At 61.4% G+C, this 23,631-nt stretch overlaps 1 protein-coding gene across 1 annotated transcript in view; it reads right to left on the bottom strand.

Moving 5' to 3' along the window:
• The window catches only part of CHD5 (chromodomain helicase DNA binding protein 5), a 55,818-nt gene that overhangs the window by 14,031 nt on the left and 18,156 nt on the right, over positions 1-23,631 (bottom strand). The window contains exons 6-29 of the mRNA XM_044237010.1: positions 22,026-22,150; positions 20,183-20,306; positions 19,540-19,706; positions 19,138-19,359; positions 17,824-18,030; positions 17,394-17,605; positions 14,792-14,923; positions 14,599-14,707; positions 13,406-13,597; positions 13,114-13,314; positions 10,598-10,735; positions 10,375-10,496; positions 9,373-9,546; positions 8,830-8,971; positions 7,593-7,724; positions 5,234-5,351; positions 4,051-4,175; positions 2,758-2,989; positions 2,477-2,587; positions 1,987-2,159; positions 1,205-1,379; positions 762-854; positions 451-539; positions 21-154 (exon numbers count right to left, since the gene is read on the bottom strand). Of these exons, the coding sequence (XP_044092945.1) occupies positions 21-154; positions 451-539; positions 762-854; positions 1,205-1,379; positions 1,987-2,159; positions 2,477-2,587; positions 2,758-2,989; positions 4,051-4,175; positions 5,234-5,351; positions 7,593-7,724; positions 8,830-8,971; positions 9,373-9,546; positions 10,375-10,496; positions 10,598-10,735; positions 13,114-13,314; positions 13,406-13,597; positions 14,599-14,707; positions 14,792-14,923; positions 17,394-17,605; positions 17,824-18,030; positions 19,138-19,359; positions 19,540-19,706; positions 20,183-20,306; positions 22,026-22,150 (3,649 nt within the window). The remainder of the gene's footprint in view (positions 1-20; positions 155-450; positions 540-761; positions 855-1,204; positions 1,380-1,986; positions 2,160-2,476; positions 2,588-2,757; positions 2,990-4,050; positions 4,176-5,233; positions 5,352-7,592; positions 7,725-8,829; positions 8,972-9,372; positions 9,547-10,374; positions 10,497-10,597; positions 10,736-13,113; positions 13,315-13,405; positions 13,598-14,598; positions 14,708-14,791; positions 14,924-17,393; positions 17,606-17,823; positions 18,031-19,137; positions 19,360-19,539; positions 19,707-20,182; positions 20,307-22,025; positions 22,151-23,631) is intronic.

The following is a 23,631-nucleotide window of genomic DNA, read 5'->3' on the forward strand; positions in this document are numbered from 1 at the left end:
CCGCCACTCAGCCCCTTTACCTAAATTCCTTCTCGCTCTTCCCACGTAGGTCCCGCACCAGCCAGTGGGAGTTGAAGGCGTCCTGGGGCGGCATACCCCAGCGCATGATGGCGTTCAGAAAGGCCTTCCGCTGCCGGGCGTTGAAGCCCAACACCTGGGTGGGCAGGGAGTTGGGGGGAGGAGCAGAGAATTCAGGGATTGCGGGGAAAGGCCTACAGAGGGGAGGAGCAGGGAGGAGCACGGAGAAGGCAGGGGCCTCCAGCTGGGACAGGACCCAGAGGGCAGAGCCCAGACCCAGACCCCCACCTCTACACGGCTGTGACCCTGGGCAAGCCTCTGGCCCTCCTGCCTTCACCCATGCTCCACACCCCAAAGATGTAGCGGGGGTGAGCTCTTTGTACTCAGGAAGGGGAAGGGGAGCTGAGAAAGGGGTGTGCAGGGGGGGCCCACCTCGATATTTCCACCCACACGGGCGAGAAGAGGTGGCAGGGGCTTGTCCCTGTCGCTCTTCAGCTGCCTCCGGGATTGTCGCCGTCCACCTGGGAAGTAGTCCCCCACCACAACACTCGATGGAGCCCCAGGTGTCCTGACCCCACCCCCTACACCCCGACTCACCCAGGGACAGCAGGAGGATCCCTCACGACAGCCCCCAAGGGATGGATGACTTTCCTGGTGCTCCCAGGGGAACCCCGGTTGACCATCAGCCTCCCGACACGGGTCTGGGTGGGCCCCAGTCCAGGGTCACCGGCCCTGAAACTCACTCTGCCCTTCCGGCCTTTCCTCAAAGTCCTCGTCCTCATCCTCGGAGCCAATGGAATATTCAGACTGGTTATCCGAGAGCTCGTCCTGCCACTCTGTGAGGGCCGCAAGGACAGGCACAGAGTGAGCCCCCAACACCCCGAGCCCCTAACCGCAGCCCAGGAGGGCGTGACAATGCCAGCAGCCCCAGGGGAACTTCCTGTGAGCTCACTGAATCCCACGTGCCCCGCTCTACATACTAAGGTACCGTACCCTGATCATCATCCCTCTTTCACAGGTGGGGAAACTGAGGCTGGCCCAAGGTCAGAAGCCAGTGGACCACTATCCATGCAGTTCTCCCAGACAGCCAACAGCCCACACCTGCTCCAAGCCCCCTTTCCCCAAGAAGCCCCCACACTCCCTATTCTCGGTGTCCACGGGACTCCTGCCTGCGGGGGCCACGCACCCTGGTCCTCTTGGGAGGCGTCGTTGTAGTTGACCTGCTTGCGGATGCGCTTGCCCTTGCCCAGGTTGCGGGCCAGGTCCTCCTGCTGCTGCTCATAATGGTGCCGCAGCAGCTTCTCCCAGTAGTCGGGGTCCACGTTCTCCTCCTGCTTGATGATCTCACGCTCCACCTCCTCCTGGAGACACAGGCACGGGCCCTTGATGGCAGGACCCGCAGGCACAGGGTCCGGGGCTCCAGGGGCTCCGGAGGTGGGGGGCAGCAGTGGGCATCGCTGCCCCCTGGGAGCCTCGTGCTGCCTCCACCAACCTTACCCTCTGGGAACTCAAGGAGGAATCGGAAAGCCTGTCTACTCCAGGAAGCCTCCTTGATCACCCCAGCCCCAAATGGTCTTCGTCCTGCCCTGTCACAGTCGCTCGTTCATTCATTCGTTCATTTATTTGCTCAGGGCATAAACATTTTCTGGCCTTGGGTGAGGCATGGGGGTAACAGAATTGAATAAGCCCCACCCTTGCCCTCGGGAGGCTCCTGGTTTCCGGAAAGATCATTAACCCCCAGAGTCTGCGTTGAGGGCGGTGGGGCTAGAGGAGGACGTGGAGAGGCCACTCAGGAGAGACCCAGGAGCTGGCCCTCAGGAGATCAAGGTTTGGTGGGTGGAGATGGCTGGAGACGGAACCGCGGCGGGGAGGGGGCGGGGCCACGGCGGGAGGGGCGGGGCCACAGCGGGGCGGGGCGGGGCCGCGGCGGGGAGGGGAGGGGCTGCTGCGGACAGGGGCGGGGCTTACCACGCCGTCCTCCTCCCGCACCACGTACTGCGCCACCTTGAAGGAGCTCAGGTACTCGTTCATATTCTGCAGCTCCGTGTCGTCCGTGGCGTCCTGGTTCCGGTCCAGCAGCTTGGAGATGGCCGCGTCGTCGTAGTGGATCACGCTGCTGTCCTCCACGTCCTTGTTGTCGCCTGGGGCAGACAGGGTGCTGAGTGAAGGGACAGACGGGGGTGCCCAGGTCCGACCGTGGGGACCCCGCAGGGACAGACTCCCGACCCTGGCCCTTCTCAGCCCCCAGCCGGAGGCTGCAGCGGAGGGGCATGGTGCCCGGGGGCATGACCTGACCACCCGCCTGTCCGGGTCTACCCAAGTGGGGGCCAGTGGGGGCGGGCATGAGAGCCAGACAAAACGCAGAGAGGATGGAGTGAGGTGGGGAGAAACCCTTCTTCTCCAGGAACAGCCACTTGAAGCACAGGAGGAGCGGGGAGCTAGCCGCGTTCGCCCCTACCTGGCGGGGTGCTGCCGTGTTTCTTCTTGGCGCTGGCAGCCAAGGCTCCCCCTTTGGAGGACTGGACATCTGGGATGGGCGTGACAGGCCTCTGGCCCTGAGACATCATGCCTGGGGGACAGAGTCAGAGGGGCTGCAGGGCTGGGGGCCGGTGCCCAGAGAGGCCGCCCCTGGCCAGGAGGCAGGGAGCGGAGGAGAGAGGCCGGGGGTCCCGCGCAGGCCCTGGGAAGGGAGTGAATGTCTGCAGCAGCCCCCACCCCCTAGGCAGCAGGGACGCCCACCCTCCACGTCGTCCTTGAAGAGCTCCTCGGTGCCGAACTTGAGGATGTCGTCCAGCTCCTGCTTGGTCATGGAGCCGGACTTGGAGCCGAGGCCGGGCCGCACCACCAGGTGGGTCAGCATCATCTTCCGCTTGGCCACCTGCGTGATGCGCTCCTCCACCGAGGCCCGCGTCACAAAGCGGTAGATCATCACCTTCTTGTTCTGCCCGATGCGGTGGGCGCGGCTGAAGGCCTGGGGGCAAGCTGCGGCTCAGGGCGCGGGGCTCGGCCCGGGGCTGGGGGTGCAGGGCCGGGCACCCCAAGGCGGGGAAGGGGTGTGCACACGGGTTCACAGGGACATTCCACATGGAATGAATGCCCACACGGGCATTCCGCATGTGACCCCACGGAAATGTGCCCGTGTTGGGGCAGCCGTGCCTGCTTCCTCACTGTGGGTGGTCTCGGGTAGGCCTGGGTGCCTGCCCAGGTGGAGCAGGGCATGGCTGTGGGTGGGCAGGGGGTGTGCAAGGGGCAATGGGGACAGTGCGCTGAATGTGTGGAAGCCAAGGGGGCTCTAACGGCCGTCATGGGGAGATGGGGTGTGTGAGCCACTGACGGGACTGCACGGCCGCCTCGGGAGGACCGCGAGGCCCAGAAGCCGCCCGGGATGTAGGACATGCCTGGGGCTCTGCACATTAGGTATCTGCATGGCATGACCCTAGTGTGCTTCTGTGGGGGGGGGGTGACTGTGTCTGGTGCACACATGTGCGGGGGACATGAGGGTGTGTGTGTCCATCCCTGCCCCAGGAGGGGTGGCCATGCAAAAGTTTGCATCTCTACTCCCACAACCCCTCCCCCCTCAACCCTCCCATCCTTCCTCACCAGCCCTTTCTGTCCCCTCCTTCATCACTTCTCCCATAGGCTCCCCCCACACACACTCTATTTCCCTTGCTTCCTCCCAGATGGGCTCCCTCTGGGTCCCAGGACTCCCTCCTCCTGCCTCCTTCCATGGCCTTGGTCGTAAGAGTGACGGGTCAGACCGGGGATTACCAGGCACACAGTTCATCATGTGTCCTTGCACACGTTGCCTGTCCTCCCTGGGTGTTTCCTCTTTGGCACAATGAGGGATCCAGAGGGGCAGGGCCAAGCTTCCAAAACTCACCCCCCAGGGTCCCCTCTCGGGGCTGGGATTCCATGAGGCTGGCCCAGGGGGAGGTGAAACCCTGAGACACAGTCGGAGGGGAGGGGGGGAGAGCCCACAGAACCAGGGGTGGCAAGGGCCTGCCTAAGGGTTGTGGTGTCAGGGCCACAGACCTGGATGTCATTGTGTGGATTCCAGTCCGAGTCGTAGATGATGACGGTGTCTGCTGTGGCCAGGTTGATGCCCAGGCCCCCCGCTCGGGTCGAGAGAAGGAAGCAGAACTGCTGTGCCCCAGGGGCTGAGGAAGAGAGGCAGGTGCCCGGTGGGGTCATAGCGAGGAGGGAAGGGACAGGTGGGCGCAGAGAGCAGGGCAGGAGGGGATACAAAAAGGAAGGGAGCTGCTAGGGACTATGACCCCATCACAGACAAGAGCCCCAGCTGTGTTCAGGGAAGCTGGAGGAGGCCGGGGGCCCAGGGTGGGCACAGAGCAGCCCACTTAGTCCCTGGCTGTGCTCTGAGCCCTGATCCAACAGGAGGGAGCCACAGTGAGAAGGAAGTTGATTTTCAAAGCCCAGATGGGCAAAGGACAAACTTCAAATAGCCAGCAAATACGGGCAGAGGCCCTAATAAGGGTCGGCCTTGGAGAGCCTGGCCCTTTGCGCCCTCCCGGCTTTGCCTAGCCCATGGGGCTGTCAGCGTGGCAGGGGACACTCAAGGTCACAGCTCCAGGGCCCCAGCCATCCTGCTGGGCAGTCCCCACTGTCGCAGGACAGCCGGTACTCAGGCGCATCTGGGCCCTTCATATGGGACCTGGGACTGCCCTGCACGCCCACGAGAGCAGCACACAGGTTCCCAACCCTCCCAGGGCCTCGGGTACCCCCGCTTCCATCTAGATCCTGAAACCCTGTACTTGTTCTTCCTCCCACACAAGTGGACACGGCATCACTCCTTGGGCATCTGGGCCCCAGGTGACGGCGTCTGTCCTGCACTGCTCGTAACTGCTGGTTTACCCGGTGTCGGGGTCTGATGCCCACGGTGCCAGCCAGACCCTCTGCACCAGCATCATTTAGTAACAGAGGTGGAACTTTCCTCCCTCTCTGCCTTTCTCCTTGTCCGGGTCTCAGTTCTGAACAGATGATCCCTCCTGGGCCCCTCAGCGCCCCAGTCGGCCCCTGGAGGTTCCATAAAATTAACTCCTTGTAGCCTTTAGACCTAAGGGGCAGCTGTCAGGACCTAAGGACTGGTCTGCTTTCTTCAGCCACTCGCGGGGAGCTGGAGGACCTGGCTAAGATCCTAGCCTGGGAGAAAAGGCAGACATGGGGTCCCCGTCGAGAGCCCCGGGTGAGGCAGGGGTACCGTTGAATCTGTCGATGGCCTCTTGTCGGAGGCCTCCAGTGATGCCACCATCAATGCGTTCATACTTGTAGCCCTCGTACTCCAGGAAGTCCTCCAGAAGGTCCAGCATCTTGGTCATCTGCAGGGGACACGGTATGCCTGAGGGGTTGCCACAGAGCCAGGAAGCCCATGGGGCTCTGGGCAGGGACCCCATGACAGTTGGGGGAAGACAGAACCATCTGCTGAGTGGGGAGACAAGTGGGGCCCAGGCGGACCTGACACGGCGCTCTCTGGAAAGCAGTGCAGCCTCCAGCCTCAAGCCCCGAGGCCACAGCGTCCCCCACGCCAGCCCCACAGCCATCTGCCTAAAACACAGCTCTGAGCCCGCGCCTCCCTGCTCTCACCTCACAGGAGGAGGTCCCAGCTCCTCGCTCTGGCTTTCCGGGCTGGCAGGGCTTGGTGTCCAGTCTACCTGGGTTTCATTTCTCAACGCTTCCATTATACCCCCCGTCACCCCACATTACCTGGACTCTCCTCTGGAATGCCCACCCCCTTACTGCCTGGGGAACACAAACGGCGCCTCTTCTGTGAGGTCTTCCCCGATGTCACCGCTCCTTATGAGATGAAGGCAGTCCATTCTGGGCTCCCACACCCCTGCGTTCCTCCCTTCATTCTGAGGGATAGTTCAGCTGGATATAAAACAGTCTGCCCCACAGGGACAGGGGGTTTTACACTTGCCCCCTGCCCCCTACTGTGCTGCTGAGAAGTCTGAGGACAGCCTGATCGCCACTTCCTGTAGGTACCGTGTGTGAAGAGCTGTGATTTCCCTGCCATGTGCCCCGGGGATCCACTGGCTTGGATCTCTCTCTCACATGGTTCTCCAGAGTGCATGTGAGACCTGAGGCCCCCCGTCCTTCCCCAGGTCAGCAAACTCTCACGGAGTCTAGCTTTGCCACTGTTTTCTCCATTTCTTCTACGGCTCATGTCAGAGGATTACGGGAGCCTCCCAAGGGGTCCTCTGGGCAGTTTCTCATTCCTGAGCTCTGTCTCCCGCGGCTGCGTTCTGGAGACATCCCTCCGGGCCGGGTCCCCACACCAAGGTTGTCTTCACCAGGGTTGAGAGTTTATCCGATCGTGAGAAATGTTTCATTTCAGGTCCAGGCAGACCCTTTTCCTGTCCAGTTCTTCTTGCCATACTTCCTCCTGCTCATGCTTCCCTGATTTCTTCTGGATTCGTGGCTGTTACTCCATTAATTTTGAGGCTCCTAAACATGTTTGTCTGAAGTCCTTTTCAGGCTCTTCTTTTCTTCTTTTCATCTGAATTTTGCCTATTTTGTGAAATGTCTTTCTGTCATGAGTTTTGGAGGTGGGGTGTGTTGGCTCGTTTTGGATGGGAGGGCTCTGTCTCTGGAACTTTCCCTCTGTGCACATGTCTAGGAGTGGTGCAGTTCCTTCTACTTGGTCCCTTGAGGCCTCAGCCCAGAATCCTGTCTTAGGTCGGCAGGGGAGTGGGGGGATCGTGGATGGTGTCTCCCAGCCAGTCTACTGACCCGGGCTTGGTCAGCGTTCCCCAAATCCCTCAGCCTCCCTAGGGCCCATGTTGGGACCGGGGGCTGCCAACAGGAGCAGCCGTTACCACTTTAGTATGAGCGGGGTCACATCCCATTCGGGGGCTTTGAGCAAGGGCCTGGCTCAGTCCCACCATACAGAGGGAAGCGTTTTTGCCACCAGGTTCCCACAGGAACCCTGCCGTGACTTCCATCACAGAGAAGCCCCCAGAACTACATAACTGTGTCCCCTCCACCTCCCACACCGGACTGTGAGTGTCTCAAGCACAGGGACTGGCCCCTTGCCTAGCACAGAGCCTGATGGAGGACAATGCAACCAGGCGGGTGACGGAATGAGGACAGACCAGCTGGCCCCCAAGGCCGCACAGCGTGCCTCAGACCGCCCAAGAGGCCATTCTATGCATGCTGGAGAGGGCCTCCCGGCGCGGCCCCCATGCGGGCTCCTCCCAAGCCAGCCCTGGGGCCCCTGTGTGGGACGCCAGGCTGCAGGGGTGAGGGGTGAGGGGCAAGGGCTGTCGTGCCAGCCTGGACGCCAAGTCCGGCTCCACGCCTTCAGGAGGAGCCGGCCAGAAGGAGCAAGCGGTGAGGAAGACACTGGTCTTCACGGCCGATGTGCCTGAGCGCCTCGAGCTTGGCACCTGGCCAGGGCTCCTTGGCCGGGTCAGGCCAGGCCACAGAAGAGTGACTTTTGACGCACGGTCCCCGTAGGAAGAGCACCAGGCCTTGAGGGCTGCCGGCGGGCGGTGCTGCCCTCTGCAGGGCACAGAGGGGAGGCTGGGGGAGGTGGAGAGGTGGGTGCGGGGCCAGCTCACCTGGGAGAAGATGAGCACACGGTGCCCTTCGTCCCGCAGCTTCTTCAGCATCTTCTGCAGCAGCATGAGCTTGCCCGAGGACTTGACCAGCGAGCTGCCGTCGTAGGAGCCGTTGGGCAAGACGGGGGCCTCCTGGAGACACAGCAGAAGCTGGGGCGCTGGGGGGCCTCCCCTCGCCCCTCGGGCTCTGCACCAGAAAGGCCCGCAGGGAAGGACAGAGGCCCAGGGATGGGCTGAGCACAAAGCCCGGGTCAGGCCAGGCTCGGCAGAGGCGGGGGGCCCCTTCCCAGCACCATGTTCCCAGGCAGCCTGCCCTCCGTCTCCCCCTGCTGGCACGCCACCAAGACACCGGGGACATCAGTGAACAGGCCGGTGACAGAGTCTTAAGCCAAGCCAGGCCTTCCCAGAAGGAATTGGGCCTGGTCTCTGCGGTCACTGCAAGGCGCATCCTGGCCGGGCCAGCCCTGAACCCCAGCTGGGCAGGACATCAGTCCCAAGGCCCCTGCCATGCCAGAGTGGTGAGAGCCATCTGGGGCGGACTCAAGTGCAGCTCGCCCGCACACATGCCTCACTCTGCTGTTCGGGGAGGGGGGACGTAGTCCCTGCACAGGGTTTCGGTGAGAACCAGAATAATCGTGTGGGGGGTGACAGGCAGCCACGCCAGGCTCTCCAGGGAGGCCCACTTCACATGAATTTCCGCATCTGGCCCTTACCCTCTCAGGCAGATGCTGCTGTCCCATTTTAGAGAAGGAAAAGCAGAGGCTCAGAGAAGCACCACTGGCTCTCCTGAGACCACAGGGCCAGAGCTGGCTTTGGAGCCGGCGCCAGCCTCTCCCCCCCCCCCGGGGCTACCGGTCACAGTCACCTGGGGCCCCACTCAGGCCTTGCTGACTCCCTCGGTGACTGAGGGCAACCAGATCAGCCTGGGATCCCCCACTGCTGAGGCTGAAGGGTGCCCCACTGCCCCCTGAGGTCACGAGGACGGGCCAAAGGAAGGAGAGCACCTGCCTGAGCCGTGGATGGAGGCGGGTGTTCAGATCCTGGACTAACAGGGACCACCTCTATGTCCTCCCGCCCGGGGAGGGCTGAGCACCTGCCACCACAGCCAGGGGCCCCGGGGCAGCCACGCACCCACACCACGGCGGGCAAAGGGAGCCTAGGACGGCAGCCTCACGCCCTGACCATGGTGGTCACGGGTACCTGCTACGGCGGCCACGGGCCGGCCACGGGGACCTACCACGGCGGCCACGGGGAAGAGGTAGGGGTGGTTGCAACACTTCTTCAGATCCATCATGATGTTGAGCAGCGACACCTGGTTGCCCCCGCCCTTGGAGTTGAGCGCTTCGAAGTTCCGCGTGAGGATGAACTTGTAGTATTTCCTGCGGCAAGGCAAGGAGGGAAGGCAGGCTGGACGCCGGGGCCACGCGGCCCCCGAGAGCACACTCTCTGCTCTGCGGGGAGGCCAGGGGCCACTGGTCCTGCAGCGCTCACAGAGAGACCAGGGGAGACCTATGCGGGGAAGCCACCGGCCCAGAGCCACCCGGCGAGTTCCTGGGGACTCTACAAGGACTCAGACAGCCCCAAGCCTGGCTGCCGAACAGGTCAAAGGAGGAAGTGTGTGTAAAAGGTGAGCCAAGGCCTGGAGGTGAGTCCCCCCGTCCCCGCCACCCCGGGAAGCAGTGCCGGAAGGCTAGGTCAGACCATCAGGGACAAGACAAGCCCAGGGGACGTGAGGCACACTGCTCTGCGGCGGCCCCCGACGGGCGGGGTGCCCACTCACTTCTGCATCTGGCTCAGCTCCACACGAACGATCAGCTCGGTCTTGGCTGGCATGTTCTTGAACACGTCAGCCTTGAGCCGCCTCAGCATGTGCGGCCCCAGCAGGTCGTGGAGCTTCTTGATCTGGTCTTCCTTGGAGATATCGGCGAATTCCTCCAGGAAGCCCTCCAGATTGCTGCAAGAAGGAACTGGGATGAGAGCCAGGAGCCGGGGACAGAAGTAGGCCAAAGCCCTCGGCAGAGGGAGCCAGGATTGGGGCGGGGGTGACCAGAGGGTCACAGGGCAGGCAGGTTGGCTGGTGGGCGTGGGAGCCTTAGCCCTGCCCAAGGTGTCCGTCTGAGCCCTCGCTCGCACCCCGACTTCCCAGCACAGCCCTCTCCGCCACATAGGATACCTTCCTCTTTCTCGAAGCTGTCCAGGGCACAAAGTCTCTAGAACTCTTTACCCATATTACAGAAAAGGAAACTGAGGCTGATGGGGGCCCAAGGTTGTACGGTGTAGCCTGCCTGCCGATCTGCGTCTCCCGATTCCAAAGTCAGCACTGTTGACCCTGAACCCCCCATTCTGAGTCGGAAAATAGGGTTGGTGAAGACAGGGAGGTCGGGGAAGGAGACCCTAGGACTCCCACTGGCCGGGGCCCCGTGTTCGCCCCCGTATCCACCACCACTCCCCGTCTACTGCCCCCATCACTGTCACCCATGGGGTCCCTTGGGCTTCCGTGGAGAGGAAGGCACAAGCCAGGGCATGGGGCCAAGGACAGGAGCCCCAGAGGACCCCCAGGGTTCTCCTGGGGTGGAGCCAAGAACAGTCCCCATATTCGGGACCACCCATGTCCCCCTGGGCCCTCTGCACACGCAGCCCCACGGACCCTCCCGCGCAGGTCCCTTCAGGTGGGCTTGACTCATTCTACTGATGAGGAAGCCGAGTTCCCGCGAGCCGTCCGGGCGCCGGCCTCTCCCCTGCCTGCCCGCCCACCCCTGCCCCGTCCAGGCCCCCGACTCACTTGAACCGCTCCGGAGTCAGGAAGTTGAGGAGGTGGAAGAGCTCCTCCAGGTTGTTCTGAAGGGGGGTCCCCGTCAGCAGCAGCTTGTAGTCGATCTTGTAGCTGTTCAAGACCCTGAAGAACTTTGGGGGACAGGAGGCCCGTTAGGGGGAGCGGGGCAGCCAGCCGGGCTCCCCCACCCCGCCCCACGGCGGCTCCAGGGCCAGCGGCCGGCACTGCCCACCTTGGACTGGTTGTTCTTCAGCCGATGGGCCTCGTCCACCACGAGGCAGGCCCACTCGATGGAGCCCAGGATGGCCTGGTCGATGGTGATGAGCTCGTAGGAGGTGAGCAGGACATGGAATTTGATCTGCACTTCTTTCTGCGGGGGGAGAGGAGCATCTGGGAGGGGGGCAGGTAGGGTCTCCAAAGACAAGGAGGCATGGAGGAGGGGTGGGCGGGACCCCCCGAGAGCCCAGAGAGGCCCTGGGCCTGAGAAGAAGAGCAGAGGGGTCCGCTGGGGCCCAGAGCACCGCCCCGCCCTGGCGGATGGCCGCGGGGGCCGAGCCTGCATTGAGCTCCTCACATCCCGCTCATCCTCACAGCCATTCCCGCCACGCCGTCCCTGTCCCCACATACGGCTCGCGGGGTCTTGGGCTGGGCAGGATCACCCGGGTCCCCATGGCCAGTAGCTGGCAGAGCAAAGATTCGAACAGAGAAGTGGTCCCCACACTTGGGGTTAAATGCTCTTTCAAATGACTTGAAATTCTTAGCATTGAATTTGTGTCCTGAGGGACAGGACACTGTCCTGAGGGACAGTGGGGCCCTGGGCAGCCCTGCCCAGCAGACCCCAACACCTCACAGCCACGTGGGGGCCTGGCCCGGGCATGAGGGGCCACGCACCCGGGAGCAGCCCCAGGCTGAGGGAGCACGGCATTACACAGCCAACGAAAACCGCCACCACGGGGAGACAAGGAGCGCGGGAAAGTGGGAAAAGCTGTTCCCTGCACTTGAGTCAGGAGCCCTGTGCCTTCACCCTTCTCTGGACCCCACAAAGGAGGGAGCCCATCCTGGCCAAACCAAGCCTGCTTCTCCCCACGACCGGCGTCCCTTTGGGAAGGGACCAGAGAGGGGCAGAGGGCGTCTCTGGGGCCGCACTGTATGGCCGTCTGGCCCTGTCCTTGGGAGCCAGACCTCAGTCAAGTTAAATAACCTCCCAGGCCCTCAGTCTCCCTTCAGGTTAAAGAGGGCACAGTCCTGTCTACATGAGCAATGCCATGAGAACCCAGAGAGCACAGGCAGTTCCCACAAAACGACAGGCAGAGTCCCCCCAGAATCCAACACGGCCTCTTCCGGGTACAGACCCAAAAGGCCCCAAAGAAGCAGAAGCAGAGATCTGAACAAACGTGGGCACATTCACGTCTACAGCATTTTCACAAGAGCCAAATGTGGCAACAACCCCAGCATCGGTGGACAGATGAACGCACACAGATCACAAAATGCGGCCTTTTCACACAGTGCGAAGTTATCCGGCCTTAAGAAGGGAGGACACTTGGACCCCGTGTTACCACAGGGTGAGACCGACAACGTGATGTTCAGCGAGGGAACCGGCACCAGAAAGCATATACTGTACCAGTTTCCCCGAACGAGGTACTGAGAATAGTCGAAATCCCAGAGGGAGAGAGCGGGGGCTGGGCAGGGGGACGGGAGCTCCTGCTTCCTGGGGGCCAAGTTTGGGTTTTGCAAGACGACAGGGTTCTGGTGGCGGAGGAAGGTGACGGTTGCCAGACAAAGCGAACATGCTCACTGCCTCTGAACGGCACGCTTCAAAACGGTTATCACGGGAAATTTCTGTTTGTGAATTTTACCACAATTTCTTATTTTTATTAGTTTTTTAAGATTGATTGATTGTAGAGAGAGGGAGAGAGAGAACAGGAAGTGGGGAGGGGTGGGAGGGAAAGGGAGAGAAAACCCCAAGCAGACCCCACACTGAGCGTGGAGCCCCACATGGGGCTCGAGCCTGCGATCCCAGATCAGACCAGAGCTAAAAACGAGAGTTGGACGTTTAACCTGGTTGAGCCACCCAGGCTCAGAGCTGCTGGATCCCAATGAGGCCTTTCAACAAGACCCCTGGAGACCCATGGACACAGTCAGGACAGGCCCTGCCTAGCTCAGTCAACCCTCCACAGCTCTGTGGGCCGGGTCTGTTAGCTCATTTGCTGAGCAGAATGTGAGGTCACGCAGACAGGGTGCTAGGTTGAATCGTGTCCCCCCAATCCATGTCCACCCAGCAGCACGGGATGTGACCCTTCCAGGAGCAATGATCTCTGCAGGGATAATGGGTTGTGATGAGGTCATCTGGATCAGAGGGGTCCTGAATCCAGTATGAGTGGCGTCTCTAAGACACATTAATACAAAGGGGAATGGCCTGAGGCCTGGACGCAGAGATGGGAGCGATGCAGCGATGAGCGCAGGAACGCCAACAGCCACCAGAAGCCCGAGAAGGCAGGGCAGAGCCCCCCTAGTGCCTTCAGAGGGAGCATGGCTCTGCCAACGTCTAGTCTCCAGAACCAGGAGAAAGTAAGTCTCTGTTGTTTCCAGCCCTCTAGTTCACGGTATTTTGTTACATTAACCCCAGGACATTGATACAGCTGGTAATTCTGCCTGGAGAGAAGTCGGTGGCCAACCACAGGGCCTTGTGGCCCCAGGGGCTGGCCAAGAGCTTTCCTGGGGTCCCCCTTGGGGACGAGGAGCACTCACCTTCATACGGAACACCTTCTTCCCGCTCCGAATGGCATTGTCCTCAAAAGAAAACTCATTCTCCCGGATTACGGAGCGGCTCTCCTTGTCCCCCGTGTAGGTGACCACATAGAAGTCGGGTGCCCACATCTCAAACTCACGTTCCCAGTTGATGATGGTGGACAAGGGTGCACTGACCAGGTAGGGTCCCTTGGAGTGCCCCTGGAGACAGAGGCAGACGGATGCGGTGAGACTCCCTGCCCGCAGCTGGTGCCAGCCCCCCGTCCTGGGACTCCTGCCCCCGCCTGCGCACCTCCTTGTACAGGGAGTAGAGGAAGACGATGGTCTGCACGGTCTTGCCCAAACCCATCTCGTCAGCCAGGATGGTGTCCGTGCCCTGGGCCCAGGAGAAGCGCAGCCAGTTGAGGCCCTCCAGCTGGTACGGGTGCAGCGTGCCGCCCGTGGAGTCGATGTACCAAGGCTGCTTGTCGAACTTGACCGTGGGCTATGGAGGAGGCAGATGCTCAGACACACCTGAGTCGGGGGCCCCAGAGCCCACCCCGGGGTCTGGCACACACGGCCCCTCTGCCGGCAACACCATTCTCACTCCTCTCAACCCTGCCAACGTGTCCATCATTCTGGGCTTGGCTAGAACACCTCTTCCTTCAGGAAGCCCTCCCTGACTCCCAGTCTGGCTTAGGTGTTTCTGTGTCCTCCTGGGGCAGCCCTCTACATTTCCAAAGGGGCCGCTTCCTGACTGTTGGACTCTGTGACTGGGAGCCCAGGCTGTGGTCATCACACTTGCCCTGTTCACGACTTGCCCTGCTCGTGACTCTGAGTCCCACATGGTATCTTGGACATGGCGGGCACTTGGTCAACATTTGTTTGCTGCCTGCCGAAGGGGCTTCCTCTCCTTGAACCCTAAACATCCCCTCTGTCTCCTTTATATCCTGCAGCTCAAGGCTGCCTCCCCCAAGAAGTCCTCCCTGACATCCCCTAGTTCCAGGCTGAGCCCCGAGGTTCTGTGTGTTCCCACTACAGGCCCAGGGGGAGATGGACACTTCTTGAAATGGAGACAGAGTCCTTGTTCCAACAGCTGGCAGACACCCCAGAGAAGTTTGCTAAATGAATAAAGGTCAACCATCCACACACCGACAGGCTCGCGGCTAGGCGTTAGGGTGTTGGGGGATGTATTTTGTATGCTAAGCAGAGACCATGTGCTCCTGGACTGTGCCAAGTGCAGACTCACAGGAGGCCAAGGCCTCTGTGCCCAGGGAGCTGTCCCTCCGCATCAGGCTGGGGGACCCCGACTCCAGGGTTGAGCTCTCCCCGGCAGGGAGGGCCTGGGTCTTCGTCTCCTTGTGCCATCAGATGCCCGGCTGAAGTGGCCGGAACCAGAGAGGCCATGGCACACCGCTCCCGCAGGACACGCCATCCTCCAGGGCCAGGCCTGGGGTGCCAGGACCCAGCAGCACCCCCCCCACACCCCTTACCCCCCACACTCACATCCACAATGGGTGTGTCCGGCGGCTTCTCCTGCTTATCGTCCTTCAGCTTCTTGCCCTTCTTGACCAGTCTCTTGGGGAGCCTGGCGTCTTCACCCAGCATCAGCTCCCTGGGAAAGAGCGGGGGAGGCAGATGAGCAAAGCTGAGGCCAGCAGGAGGCGGCAGTCTGGGGGCAGCCCTGCGGCCCGCGCACCTGTGGCCCCAGTAGGCCTGCTTCAGGTTGTCATAGTACGGGATGTCGATGTCGTCGATTTCCCAGGTGCACTGGTCATAGGGCAGGTCTTTCCACTTGATCAGGTAGTGCACGTCCCCCTTCTTGTCGAAGCTGCAACACAGCACATGGGTGGAGGGGGAGGGGCGGGCCACTGGGCCAGGGGCCGGCGGGGCGGGGGTCCGGGGGACACCTCACACGATGCAAAACCCCCACGGCCACAGGCCCTGGGGAGCTAGTGTGAGGCTGAGCAGCAGAGCCGAGAGGGACAGGGGAGAGGCCACGCTCACAGAGGAGCAAAGGCCAGCGCCAGTCCCACCCTCTGTCACCATGGTGAGCCATCGAGGCAGGGTGTCTGGACACTGGGATTCTGCATTTCTGAGTTGGACAGTCCTCTCCCCGGACCCTAGGCCTGTGTATTTTCACTTAAAAAATTCAAAGGCCCTGGGGTGCCTGGGTGGCTCAGTGGGTTAAAGCCTCTGCCTTTGGCTCAGGTCATGGTCTCAGGGTCCTGGGATCGAGCCCCACATCGGGCGGCTCTCTGCTCGGCAGGGAACCTGCTTCCTCCTCTTACTCTCTGCCTGCCTCTCTGCCTACTTGTGATCTCTGTCTATCAAATAAATAAATTAAATTAAATTTAAAAATTCAAAGGCCGAGAGCCATGCCCATCTTGGTCCCACCTCTGTAAAGTAAGTTAGGACAGAGTCCCACATGGGCAGGCGGGATGACCTCTTCTGGAGACCCCTGGGGACACAGACGAGCAAGCTAGCAGCCCAGAGGGGTGTTCCAGAGAAGCTGCTCGGACTTCAGCTTGACTCTGGCCATAGGGAGGGTCCCCGAAGCCTCCCACCCACCCCGAGCTGAGTGCACAACCAAGCTTGGGGAGCACGGCGGGGTCAGCAAAGCCATGGCTCCCCAAAAGGGCTGAGCCTACAGCTAGGGGACCATTAAGAGGAAGATCAACCCATCACCATGGAAACAGCTTTTTAAAATAAATAATTAGTCATCACTCGGACTTGGCCCAGTAATGTGGGGAAAATAAATGTGGGGAAAATTCACCTGCCCTGCCGTGAATGCAAGGAGGAAGACCGCCATGCATGTTTTTAAAATGCAATTTAATAAAGGTTAAAAAAAAAAAAAACCTGTGGATCAGTTCAGTGTGGGAGGGGAGCTCAGGTCTGCATAGGATCTAACCCTCTTTTCAAGAGTTGTTCTCAGTGGGGGCCGCCTGGGTGGCTCAGTGGGTTAAAGCCTCTGCCTTTGGCTCAGGTCATGATGGTGGGGGGGTGTCCTGGGATGGAGCCCTGTCTGCTCAGCGGGAGGCCTGCTCTTCCCTCTCCCTCTCCCCCTGCTTGAATTCTCTCTCTCACTGTGTCTCTGTCTGTCAAATAAATAAATAAAATCTTAATAAATAAATAAACAAACAAATAACTAGAAAGACTTGTTCTGTGGGGGGAGCTGGGGGCAGGCGGGGGCAGGCAGCTCTTCCAGGCACTCCCGCCTGCCTCTCACAGAGGCCGGCTCTAGCGGGGGCTGGCGTGCTCCCCCTGCCCTCGCCCTCGCCACAGCCTGGAGGGAGTTACTCCTGCGATCCCACTTCACATGAGAAGCACAGAGGCACAGAGCGCAGGAAACGGGGAGCCGGGGTTGGAATCTGGGTCTGGCTCAGGTTCGTACCCTCTGCACTACCCAGCCCCGCCACTCAGGACACCCGGGGTTGGCCGGACCCTAAGCTCCTCTGAGGCAGACCCCATCAGGCCGAGACGGAAGGCAAGTGAAGACTCCCGGTCCTCACCCCGTGCCCACCTGTCGGCCACTGCCCGTTCTCAAGCCCCTGAGCTCAAGAATTATCAAGAGCTCCCACTGTTCCCCAAACCAAAGCCAAATCCCAAGGACGCACAGGCTGCCCACCCTAGTCTCTGTCCAGCTTTCTGCAGCCTCTGATCACAGTCACCTGGGGCCACCAAGAGTTATCTCGGGACACGGGCGTTTGGGACAGTGGCCAAGAAAGCAAGTCCTACCACCCCAACTCACTGGGTTCACATCCCAGCTCCACCGCCTCTTGGCTGTGTGACTTTGGCCAAGTAACTTAGCCTCTCTGTGCCTGTTTGCACATCCATAAAAGGGACAGAAATAAAATGTCTACCTATCAGGGTAGATAGTGTTCAATAGCATTAGCTATTGTTCTAAAGGAGGATCAAATGTGCATATACCCCCACAGTTCAGGCCACCTTTGTCCCCAGGACCCTCCCGCAGGTATCAGGCTCTGGCTGAAGTCAGGAGCACACGCGTCCTGACCCACTGATGGTCCCACTCGGTGCAAGTGTCCCAGCCTGTGTATCAAGCTGCCTGCCCCCTTACTCGTATGACTCTGGACCTGCACTCCCACCACGAGTGAGAACACACGTGTATGCACGTGCCTATGTGCCTCGGACGACTCCCTCCAGTGGGGAAGTCCCGTCGCCGGCAGCGGGGGGACCCCCACCTCTTCTTCCTGCCCCCACAGCTCCCATGCGCAGTCCTGCGCCTGCGCCACGGAGCACGTCCTGCCCCGTGGCCATGGGCCGGGGCAGCAGGCACCTACCTGTGGTTCAGGATACGGTGGATCATCATCCACTCAGGCTTGATGCCGTAGCGGTAGAAGCGCTCCTCCATCTTGGCGTAGAGAGGGTCCTTGTTCTTCCTTTTCTCGCTCTTGCCGTCCTCATCGCCGGAGCCGTAGTCAAAGGGCGGCGGCTCGTCCATGTCGTTCTTTCTTTGGTAGTTGCGATACATCACCGTGTGGTAGAGCTCCAGCTGCTTGCGCACCGGCAGAGGTTACGGGGGGGCAGGTGGCCGTGGCTCCCCCGTGTCCCTGATGCAGCTCCCCCAGCCTGGGTCCCGGGCAGGACAACCTCACCGGCAGCCTCCCGCTCCCCGCCTCCCAACAACGGCCCGCACTCAGTGCTAGCCCGCACCTTTCAGGACCAGAGCCTTGGCACAGCCATACCTGCCTGGTGCCGGGGGGGCCTCACCTGTAGCTCCTTCACCCAGGAGCAGTGCCAGTAGGAGAGCCCCGCCCACTTGACAAAGAACTCTCTCTCCGGAATGCCCTCCAGGGGCTTGGGTGGGGGGACACCGGGCTCCACGTCGGGCCCCGGCAGCCCCACCATGAAGGGGGCAGGGGGCTCCGTCCACCTCCAGTGTAGGATCCGCTGGACTTTGCCCTTCAGAGGGGGGCACTGTGGACACAGGAGGGTCCCCAAGTTCAGGGCTTAGCCACAGGCCCCCTCCAACCGAGGCCCCAGGGACATCAGGCTGTCACTACCCTCTCTCCCACAAGCTGCCCTGCTCCCCAGGTCTGCCCCACCATAACTCCGCCATGCTGCCCTGTCCTCAGGAGTCCACACACACAGCACACACGGGAGATGGGCAATGCGGGTGTGTGCACATGCACGCACATGCACGCGCACACACACCAGAAGCCCAGATGCACACCGGGGAACTGGGGCTTGCCACGGCACAGCCCAGGATCCGGAGGGTGGGGAATCCAGCACTGGGGGTGGGCCTGGGGGCCTTCAAACGCACGGGGTGCCCAGCACGCGGCCACTGGGGGCAGGGTGTGGGGCACTCTCCTCTCCCTGCCTCCTGCCCTCTCCCCACCCCCAGCCCTGGGACAGCAGCCAGGTCCGGGGAGGGACTGAGTGGGCAGTTCTGCTGCTGTGCGGCTTGAGACAAGCATTTTACCTCCCTGAGCCTGTTACGTCATGTAAAAATGGGCATAACAAACGCCTGTACTCGGAAAGACGGAAGCGGCAAAGGGATGCCAGTGGACAGCGGCTGTGTGGCTGGTGTCCCTCTTCGTTATGGTTCAGGGAAAACTGCGTCTGGGTCTCAATGGGGTCTTAATGAGGTCGAGCCGCAGAGAGGGTCTTAGTGAGGCAGGGGGCGGGACTCGGGGATGGGTGGGGGCACTGTGGTGGACGGGGACTCCCGCCTTTGTTGGCGGCCAGCAGAGCGGGACCTGCAAGGAGCGGGGCCTCGGCCAGCGTCCCGGGAACATTGCAGGTGCAGCCCGCAGGGACTGGGCCTTCGGTGGGCGTGGCTTTGTGGGTGGGCGGGGTTTAGCCCTCCAGAGGCGGAGCCTTTGGCGGACGGACGGCTCTGGTGGGGCGAGGCCTGGAGCTCCGTGGCAGGACTCGTGGGCGGGCGTGGCCCGGGCAGGTGTAGCGAGGCTTTTGTGGGCAGGGTGTGCCGGGGGCGTGGCCTAGGTGGGCGGGGAAGTGCTCGCCGAGGGCGGGGCCGGGGGCGGGGCGGCGCGGGCGGCGCGGGGCGGGCGTAACACTCACAGTACAGCGCGGGCAGAGCCATTCACCGTTTGGGATCTCGGGCAGCGGCGGGTTGAGGCAGTGCAGGTGGTAGGAGGAGGGGCACGCGTCGCAGCAGAGCAGCTCGCCGCCGTCCTTGCACACGCGGCAGAACTCCATGTGGTCGTCCTCCTCCTCCTCGCAGCCGCCCTCCTCCTCGTCGTCGTCGTCGTCCTTCGGCTCCCACTGGATCCCCTCCTTCTCCTGGAGGGGAGCATCCGGGTGGAGGCACCTCGGGCCAGGGCCCGCTCCAGCGCCGCTCCCCCTCCCGCGCGCCTCTCCCCTTCTTCACTGCCCCGCGGGCCGCCAGGCCTGGCCGCGCCCCCCCCACCCCCACCCCCCCCCCACCCCCCCCCCGTCCCAGAGCCTCCGCCGCGGGCTTACACAGTGGGGACAGCTCCACTTGCCCTCCGGAGCCTTCTCCAGCTCTGGGTCAAGGCAGACGAGGTGGTAGGCTCGCGGACAGGTGTCACACAGGATGATCTCCCCGCCCTGCTGGCACACCTCGCAGTAGTCCTGGTGGTCAGTCTCGTAGCCATCCCCGTCGTCAACTGGGGAAGGGCAGAGGCGGTGGTGGAGCGCCCGGTCCCCACTCCCAAAGCCCAAGCAATCTCCACCCCAGGCGGGACCGGTACCCAGTAGGTGCTTAATAGGTGTTGGATGGATGGATGACAGATGGGCAGACGGCATGAACCAATGTCTGAGGAAAGGCTGAGGGGGGGGGGTGGAAGTAAAAGCAGGCGGGGAAGAGGGTGGGCGGGGCACTGGGAAGGACGGGAGATGGCGCAGGCACTTCCTTCTCCAGGGCCCCCTTTGCCAGTGCACACGCCCCAGGGGCCTACACCAAAAGTCCCGGATTTGGCCTCAGTGGGACAAGACCCCTCCCCTGACCCCGAAGCCCACTGGGGTAAGGAAGTTCACTGAGGTGAACTGTGTAACGGAACACAAGGAGGCCCTCCCCTGCTGACCACCGGGCACTCTGCACCCCGCCCCTTCTACCCAGCCGGTCAGGCCCCGGGAGTCCTACTCCTCCTCTTCTTGCGACGCCTCTTGCTCTTCTTCCCCAGGGCGGCGGCGCCCTCGGAGCGCACGGAGGAGCTGTGGATGCTGGCGCTGTCGAAGTCCGACTCCTCCCGCTCGTCCTCCTCGCTCTGCAGAGGGATGGGGGCCCGTGAGCCTAGAGCCTGCCTTGGGGGCTCATCCCAAGGGCCTCCCTGGCCTGGGCAGAGGATGGGGTAGGGCAAGGCACGGTGGAGGCTCCAGGTTCTCTGCACCTGGCTCGCAACCCCAAAGGGCCCCCCGCATCGGTCTAGCCTGACGTCCTACCACCTTCCCCAAGCCCTGCTCTCCAGCCCTCAGACACAACCCACATTTTCCATACCTCTCCCGCAAGCCCTGCTCTCCACCCTGCAAAACTCCTTCACCTCCCTCAAGGGAAAGCCCTAAGGACACCTCCTCCAAGGAGCCTTCCCAGATCTCTCCTTGACTGGACCTGTTGCACAGCCTGTGTGCCAGGTCTGGTCTGTTCCATCTGCTTGTCGTTAGCTCTCTCTCTGTGTATCTCCCAGACACCCTCGAGACCATGAACACTCCCCGAGCAGGGCCCACCATGGGTGAGCCGAGAGGCTGGCACAAGAAAATGTGCTCAACAAAGACTTGCTGAGCTCAGCGGGAGCAGCAGCTGCGGGCTGGGTCACACGTGCTTCTCCGTGCTCCCCTCTAGAGCAGCTAAACTCAGATCCTGTCATCTGCCTCTACCAAGGGACAGAGGAATGGCTTCCGACTCTGCCCCTCTACAGAGGTGGGGAAAGGTGTGGCAAACAGGTGCCCTGCAGCAGTGGGAAGGGTATGTATGCATGCTCCCTTCCATGCAGGAGGGAGGACCAAAGTCTCAGACGGGGACTTAGGGTCAGTCTGAACCTGGTGCCAGAGATGACCCTGAAAGGGCAGGGGAGGGTCAGAGCTCCAGCCCAGCCTGATTCTGCCTACTTGCCACCCCTCCTGGGGAGACCCAGGCGCGCAGGCCCCATCAGGGCTCTTAGAGGCCAGATGACGCTCCCACCTGCTACCCAGATGCAGCAGAGCCAGAGGCAGGCCCCCAGCCCAGCGGAGTAGACGGGGAGCTCCCCACCCGGAGTCCTGATTCAGGAGTGCAGGCTGCCAGCCCTGCATCCCCACCACCTGCCTTCGCAGGGCACACGCATGCACACGCGCACGCACACGTGCGGAATGCAGAAGGCTGCTCACACACCCATGCACGTGGCCAAGTACATGTGGTCTCTCTGTCTCTCACACACATCCCAGTCCACCCTATCACACACCCACACATTTACACACACACTCATGTTCACAAATACACACTTGTGTTCACACACATTCCAGTCCGCTCACACATTTACACACTCACGTGCTCATGTTCACAAATATGTTCCCATTCACACACACTTGGACTCACACATATTCCAGTCCTTTCACACGCTCATGTTCACAAATACACATGCCCACACTCATGTTCACACATTCCAGTCCACTCACACATTTATACACTCACAGGTTCGTGTTCACAAACACACATGGTCCTACTCACACACTCATCCTCAGACACATTCCAGTCCACTCTTATATTTGTACACGCTCATGCTCAAAAATACATGTTTCCATTCACTTGTGCTCACATGCATCCCAGTCCGCTCACCTATTTACACACTCACACGCTCACACTCACAGATATACGCTCATATTCATACACTCATGCTCACGCACATTTCAGTCCGCCTACACACTCCCACACACATACGCTCAGGCTCACAAACCCACATTCCCATTCACACTCACACACGTCCCAGTCCCCTTCTCACACACACACTCACCGAGGAGCCTTTCTTCCTCTTGTTGCTGATCCCTCCAAAGCGGAACTTGAGCCCGGCCACCTTTCTCCCCTTGCCCTTTTTCTTGGCATCCTTGGAGCCTTTGATCTTCTTCCTCACTCCTGGCCCTGCAAAGTGACAAGAGGGTCATCCACACGGCCGTGGCTCAGTCACCTGCTGCCATGATTCCAGTCGGCCCTGAGGGACTCCGTTAGGGAAGAGTCACTCTGCCGCAGCCCCTTTCCAGATGACAAGTCTGAGTGGTGATGTTCTTGCATAAAAGTGACACAGCAAGCGCCCTTCCGTCTCCGCTCCGGCAACCACTGCCATGTGCCATGAATGGCAGAACTGCCAGCCATCCTGGGAACGGCCCTGTCCTGTCCCCTCTCCCCAGAAAGGAGCCGTCCCCAGTGAAGCCATGGCCCCCTGTGGCCAGCAAGGCCACCATGGGCACACCCACTCCCCTGGGGTCCAAACCTGGGCTCTGGAGGACAAGTAGCCCTTCCCCAGCCACCAGCCCCCGGGTCACCCCCCGGCCCAGGCACCCCTGTGTCCAATCACCCATGGCAAACACCAGCTCCCAGGCAGCCAGCAAGGTTGAGGTTGTTTTTATGGGGCCGGCCACAGGCCAATTGGCCACCGGGGGAGTAATGGCCCCTCAACAGCCTCTCCCACCGGGCCGAGGGGGGAAGATGGAGCCCTGGCGGCAGGTGGACTTGCCCCGGGCCCTCCTTCAGCTGCTTCACACACAGATGGGGCTAGGAGCCCCGCTGTAACCTCCATGATGCCATAGAAAATCTATTTCAATTTCTCAGGCTCTGAGTGGGCAGCTCCGGGAATCGACAGTTCAGTGGCTGGCACCCAGGAGGAAATGAGAAAGGCTGGGGAGGCCCAGGAAAGAGGCCAGCCAGGAAGCAGGGCAGGAGCAGGTTCTAAACCCCATATCACTCTGCCCACTGGACCCCTGCAGAGACCTGGAAAAGGGGTTCAGCATCCCAGAAACCAAAGCTCCTTGGGGCTGAAAAAATGGGTGCCCAGAACCCCCTTAGCCCCTCCATCAAAATCCAGAGTACCCGGAAAGGCTGAGCTACTGGTGACCCCACCTTTGAGCACCCTGGGGAGATGCAGGTCTCTACCCCAATGGGGACAGGAATCCTCCACCTAGGGGAGGTCCCTCCCTCGGGGACTCCAAGTCACAGGGAGCCTCTGCTGTCCCTCTTCTCCCCAGACACCGGATACCCACCACTGAATCTGATTATCTATTTGGACCTCCTTCCAGGCCTCCCAGGGAAGCCAGCCCGACCGCAGCCCGACCGCAGCCACACTCATGCACGTCCATCACCCCAAGGGCTGGGTACTCAGACAGGTGGGGTCAGGGGGCCAACCTTGGGACCTCTTCTCCTCAAACTCAAGAGCTCCCCCAACTCCCAGCAACATGGGCCTCCCCCTTCCCTTCTTCCACACCAAGTCGGAGGGGGCCAGGTGCAAAAGTCCCGAAGCTCTGAGCACGCCGTCTCCCCTGCTTCTCCGCAGCCCCGAAAGGGGAAGCGGGACAGAAGCTACGAAGCCACGATACAGCTGAGAAAGGACGAGTGGGTCCAAGGTCAAC

The sequence above is a fragment of the Neovison vison genome, chromosome 2 (assembly GCF_020171115.1).
Source record: "Neovison vison isolate M4711 chromosome 2, ASM_NN_V1, whole genome shotgun sequence".
Taxonomy (NCBI): domain Eukaryota; kingdom Metazoa; phylum Chordata; class Mammalia; order Carnivora; family Mustelidae; genus Neogale; species Neogale vison.